The 6,150-nt window shown below is 35.2% G+C and overlaps 1 protein-coding gene across 4 annotated transcripts in view; it reads left to right on the plus strand.

Moving 5' to 3' along the window:
- Window positions 1-5,638, plus strand: part of RPS6KB1 (ribosomal protein S6 kinase B1) — a 63,856-nt gene extending 58,218 nt beyond the window's left edge. For 2 of the 4 annotated variants that reach the window (XM_017539821.2, XM_037742478.1), the window contains exons 14-15: window positions 604-716; window positions 1,816-5,638. In XM_017539821.2, the coding sequence (XP_017395310.1) occupies window positions 604-716; window positions 1,816-2,053 (351 nt within the window). In that variant the 3' untranslated portion in view covers window positions 2,054-5,638. Of the gene's footprint in view, window positions 1-603; window positions 717-1,797 lie in introns of all 4 variants that reach the window. The other 2 variants (XM_017539825.2, XM_017539824.2) reach the window with 2 other exon arrangements.
- Window positions 5,639-6,150: the final 512 nt, after the last annotated feature.

The following is a 6,150-nucleotide window of genomic DNA, read 5'->3' on the forward strand; positions in this document are numbered from 1 at the left end:
TTTTTTTTATGAGACGGAGTCTTGTTCTATCAGCAGGATGGAGTGCAGTGGCGCAATCTCAGCTCGCTGCAACCTCCACCTCCTGAGTTCAAGCGATTCTTCCGCCTCAGCCTCCCAAGTAGCTGGGACCACAGGCGTGTACCACCATGCATGGCTAATTTTTGTGTTTTTAGTAAAGACAGGGTTTTACCACATTGGTCAGGATGGTCTCGAACCCCTGACCTCAGGTGATGTGCCTGCCTCAGCCTCCCAAAGTGCTGGGATTACAGGATTACAGGTGTGAGCCACCATGCCTGGCCTATTTAACATCTTCATATGGAGCCTGAATTTTCCTTTTTTTTTTTTTCTTCTAGTCCTGTCAGTAGGGTGGAATTTTGTTTGCTAGCATCTTGGGCTCAGTAGCATTCTGCTTTCTTGAAATGTGTGCCTCACAAAATGGCTGGAAGGAAGTTAACAGGCCTAAAAACGAGGTTGAGGAGATGGGAGAGTATACACATTGGTGGTTTTAGGTGTGCATCATTGTGTTGGTATGTCAGACTGAACAACCCCATTTTCTTGAGATATATGACAAAATACCATTCTATAGTCCGCTGTTTATTTCAGGGTTTTACATATGTGGCTCCATCTGTACTTGAAAGTGTGAAAGAAAAGTTTTCCTTTGAACCAAAAATCCGATCACCTCGAAGATTTATTGGCAGCCCACGAACACCTGTCAGGTATTTCACACTCTTATTTTCACTCTTTTTTTTTTTTTTTTTTTTACAACTTAGAAGAGTGTTGCTTAATAAATTTATGCCAAGTTACATAAATGATTGTCATATTCTCTTTGACATAAGCACAGCATCTATATCTTACATTGCAAAGGACTAGTCTGACTAATCTATGATGTTATATGGTTTACCTTCCTTTCTGAAAGTAAACAGCCACACTGGCAAAGGTCCTCTTTATCCATTCATGCAGCATTTATTGTGCACCAAGAGCTGTGCTACATGCTGCATGTTATGTGTGTGTGTGTATATACATATATATATTACCATAATATAGGAATTGTCCCTGTCCTGATGAAGCTTACAATTTAGTGGGAGAGACGTAGGATACAATAACAAAGGATACACAAAATACGCACAATAGACAAAGGATACACACAGTAGACAAAGGATCACAAAAATATGTAATTACAAGTAGTGCTAAGTGCTATAATTTAAAAGGGGAAAAAAGGATGTGGTGGTAGACAGCAGAGGAAAACAGGGAGGTTTCTACTCAGTAGTCAGAGAAAGGCCTCCCTGGCATAGTAACATCTAGAATTGAACAGAAAGAGCCAGCCCTACAAAAATGGGAGATACAAGAATGTTGCAGGCAGAACAGCAAATGCAAAAGCCCTGAGGAAGGAGAAAACTTGCCCTTTTCCTGGAAATGAAAGGGAAATCAGTGTTCCTGGAGTGTGTGGTGAGTGAGGAGGAGAATAGCAGAGGTTTAGAAAAGTATTGTATTTTAAATGCAATAGAAAGTTGTTTTGAGCAGGGGAGAGTAAAATGATACATGTATTTACACACACAGGATACATGTATTTACACACACACACACACACACACACACACACACACACACACGGGTTTTGGGGGTCAGGTGTAGAGGTAAAGAGACCAGTTAGGGAATCCTAACAGTCTAGGAGAGAGAATGGCCCAACTTTTGCCTTTGTGCTAATTCACATGAAAATAAAGTCATATTTTCCCACTCCCTTTAAATGTAAAGGAAATACTGTCTTGTTAAGATGATCCTTAAACAAATGAATGATAGCTCTTCCTTGTCTTAAAGCCCAGTCAAATTTTCTCCTGGGGATTTCTGGGGAAGAGGTGCTTCGGCCAGCACAGCAAATCCTCAGACACCTGTGGAATACCCAATGGAAACAAGTGGCATAGAGCAGATGGACGTGACAATGAGTGGGGAAGCATCAGCACCACTTCCAATACGACAGCCGAACTCTGGGCCATACAAAAAACAAGCTTTTCCCATGATCTCTAAACGGCCAGAGCACCTGCGTATGAATCTATGACAGAGCAATGCTTTTAATGAATTTAAGGCAAAAAAAGGTGGAGAGGGTGATGTGTGAGCATCCTGCAAGGTGAAACAAGAAGACTCAAAATGACAGTTTCAGAGAGTCAATGTCATTACATAAAACACTTTGGAGAGAGGAAAAATAAACGTGGATTTAAAAAAATCAATCAATGGTGCAAAAAAAAAAAGAAAACTTAAAGCAAAATAGTATTGCTGAACTCTTAGGCACAACAATTAATTGATTCCTCGCAACATCTTCTCAACCTTATCAAGGATTTTCATGTTGATGACTCGAAACTGACAGTATTAAGGGTAGGATGTTGCTTCTGAATCACTGTTGAGTTCTGATTGTGTCGAAGAAAGGTTATCCTTTCATTAGGCAAGTACAAAATTGCCTATAATACTTGCAACTAAGGACAAATTAGCATGCAAGCTTGGTCAAACTTTTTCCAGCAACATGGAATCAAAGACAAAAGAAACTTACCAATTGATGTTTTACGTGCAAACAACCTGAATCTTTTTTTTATATAAATATATATTTTTCAAATAGATTTTTGATTCAGCTCATTATGAAAAACATCCCAAACTTTAAAATGCAAAATTATTGGTTGGTGTGAAGAAAGCCAGACAACTTGTTTCTCTCTTGGTGAAATAATAAAATGCAAATGAATCATTGTTAACCACAGCTGTGGCTCGTTTGAGGGATTGGGGTGGACATGGGGTTTATTTTCATTAACCCAGCTGCAATACTTGTCTGTAATATGAGGAAAAAAAAAAAAGAATCTATTTAATCATTTCTACTTGCAGTACTGCTATGTGCTAAGCTTAACTGGAAGCCTTGGAATGGGCATAAGTTGTATGTCCTACATTTCATCATTGTCCTGGGCCTGCATTGCACTGGAAAAAAATCGCCATCTGTTCTTATACCAGTATTTGGTTCAAGACACCAAATGTGTTCAGCTCATGGCTGAAGAACAACAGAAGAGAGGGAGATAGGGATATCAGGGGAAGAGGGTGTTGCTGTGGCCCACTCTCTGTCTAATCTCTTTACAGCAAATTGGTAAGATTTTCAGTTTTACTTCTTTCTACTATTTCTGCTGTCTACTTCCTTATATTTTTGTTCTCAACAGTTCAAAAAAAGGTCTATTTTTTTTTTCTCCTATACTGGGGCTACATTTTTTGATTGTAAAAATATTTGATGGCCTTTTGATGAATGTCTTCCACAGTAAATAAGAAAACTTAGTGGCTTAATCTAGGAAACATGTTAACAGGACACTATGTTTTTGAAATTGTAACAAAATCAACGTAAATGATTTACAGGTCAAAGAATAAAAATAAAGGTAACTTTACCTTTCTTAAATATTTCCTGCCTTAAAGAGAGCATTTCCATGACTTTAGCTGGTAAAAAGGTTTAATATCTGCAGAGCTTTATAAAAATATATTTCAGTGCATACTGGTATAATAGATGATCATGCAGTTGCAGTTGAGTTTTATCACCTTTTTGTTTGTCTTTTATAATGTCTTCAGTCTGAGTGTGCAAAGTCAATTTGTAATATTTTGCAACCCTAGGATTTTTTTAAATAGATGCTGCTTGCTATGTTTTCAAACCTTTTTGAGCCATAGGATCCAAGCCATAAAATTCTTTATGCATGTTGAATTCAGTCAGAAAAGAGCAAGGCTTTGCTTTTTTAAATTGCAACTCAAATGAGATGGGATGAAATCCTATGACACTAAGCAAAAACAGAAGAAAAATGATTGGAAATATACTGTTTCAATTGTGGCAATAATTGAAAAAATCGATAAAAGTTCATCTTTGGACAAAAAGCTTTTTTAAAAAAAATTACTCCCTCTTTCCCGCTCCTCCCTTATTGCAGCAGCCTACTGAGAACTTTATGACTGTAGCTGGTAAATTAGAAGCTACAATAATAATTAAGGGCAGAAATTAAAGTGCAGATCCTTTTTCTCTGACAATTTGTGATGTCTGAAAAAACAGAACCCAAAAAGCTATGGTGATATGCACAGGCATTATTTCAGACTGTAAGTGGCTTGTGATACTCTGATACTTGTTTTCAAATATGTTTACTAACTGTAGTGTTGACTGCCTGACCAAATTCCAGTGAAACTTATACACCAAAATATTCCTCCTTGGTTCTATTTGCTAATAATATGCACACTGTGATTGGCTGGCTACAACCACCCCAGTTAAACCGTTTTCATAATTAGTACTGCCAGCAATAGTGGCAAACACTGCAACTTTTCTGCATAAAAAAGCATTAATTGCACAGCTACCATCCACACAAATACATAGTTTTTCTGACTTCACATTTATTAAGTAAAATTTATTTCCCGTTCTGTGGAAAATTTATTGAGAACTTGTTTCATAAATGGATATCCCTACTATGACTGTGAAAACATGTCAAGTGTCACATTAGTGTCACAGACAGAAAGCACACACCTATGCAATATGGCTTATCTATATTTATTTGTAAAAATCCAAGCATAGTTTAAAATATGTCGATATTACTAGTCTTGAGTTTCTAAGAGGGTTCTTTATGATTATACCAGGTAAGTGTATAAAAGAGATTAAGTGCTTTTTTTTCATCACTTATTTTCTTTAAAATCGCTATTACAGGATATTTTTTTATTTTATACATGCTGTTTTTTAATTAAAATATCACTGAATTGAAGTTTACTAATTTGATTTTATAAGGTTTGTAGCATTACAGAATAACTAAACTGGGATTTATAAACCAGCTGTGATTAACAATGTAAAAGTATTATTGAACTTGAACCAGATTTTTAGGAAAATTAGTTTTTTTCCCCCTATTATGGTCTTAACTAATTTGAATCCTTCAAGAAGGATTTTTCCATACTATTTTTTGAGATAGAAGATAATTTGAGGGGAGGGGTGAAGGATGCATGTATGATACTCCATAAATTCAACATTCTTTACTATAGGTAATAAATGATTATAAACAAGATGCATCTTAGATAGTATTAATATACTGAGCCTTGGATTATATATTTAATATAGGACCTATTTTCAATATTCAGTTAATCATAGGGTTCCTAGCTTACAAGGGCTAGATCTAAGATTTATTCCCATGAGAAATGTTGAATTTATGAAGAACAGATTTTGAGGCTTTGAAAATGGTTAATTTCTCAAAAACATCAATGTCCAAACATCTACCTTTTTTCTTAGGAGTAGACACTAGCAAGCTGGACAAACTGTCATAAAAATATTTGTCACACATAACCTGTGGTCTGTTGCTGATTAATACAGTACTTTTTCTTGTGTGATTCTTAACATTATAGCACAAGTATTATCTCAGTGGATTATCTGGAATAACATCTGAAAGATGGGTTCATCTATGTTTGTGTTTGCTCTTTAAACTATTGTTTTTCCTCTCCCAAGTTGGCTTTGCATCTATCAGTAAATAAAATTCTTCAGCTGCCTTATTAGGAGTGCTATGAGGGTAACACCTTTTCTGCTTTTCATCTTGTATTTAGTTTACTGTATTATTTGATTTCGGATTGAATGAATGTAAATAGAAATTAAATGCAAATTTGAATGAACATAAAATAGAAGTGATTTATTTTTTATTATCCTAAGATAGGAAGAAATAAATTAGTATACATATCAGGTATATAAATGGTTTAAATAATTTTTTTAATTAACATGTCAGATGTGTTCAAGTTGTCATAGTTAATAAACTGTAAGGAATGGGTTAAAAGCTGTTCTGCTGAGAAATGGAAGCTATTTAAGTATGTAACAAGTTTTAGTATTGATTTTTATGTTAGATGTTATACATTGTTGATTTTCAAGTTATATCAGATAGTAGACATGAATTATTTACTTAAAAAAATGCATGTAACAACCTACGTGAAAACTAGCTTCATAAAAAACTCTAGGAAGGCCTTGTGCTAACAATCAACAATTTGTTCAGCCACACTTGGTCAGCTACATTTGATAATTTGATGTGTATGCACTAAATAATGTAGTGAACAAATCTGTTTTAACTAATGTCTCAGTATATCCAGTGTAATCTGGGTAATTTCTATGAACCACTTCTTTTTTTTTTTTTTTTTTTTTTT

Source organism: Cebus imitator, unplaced genomic scaffold (assembly GCF_001604975.1).
Source record: "Cebus imitator isolate Cc_AM_T3 unplaced genomic scaffold, Cebus_imitator-1.0 Scaffold121, whole genome shotgun sequence".
Classification (NCBI taxonomy): domain Eukaryota; kingdom Metazoa; phylum Chordata; class Mammalia; order Primates; family Cebidae; genus Cebus; species Cebus imitator.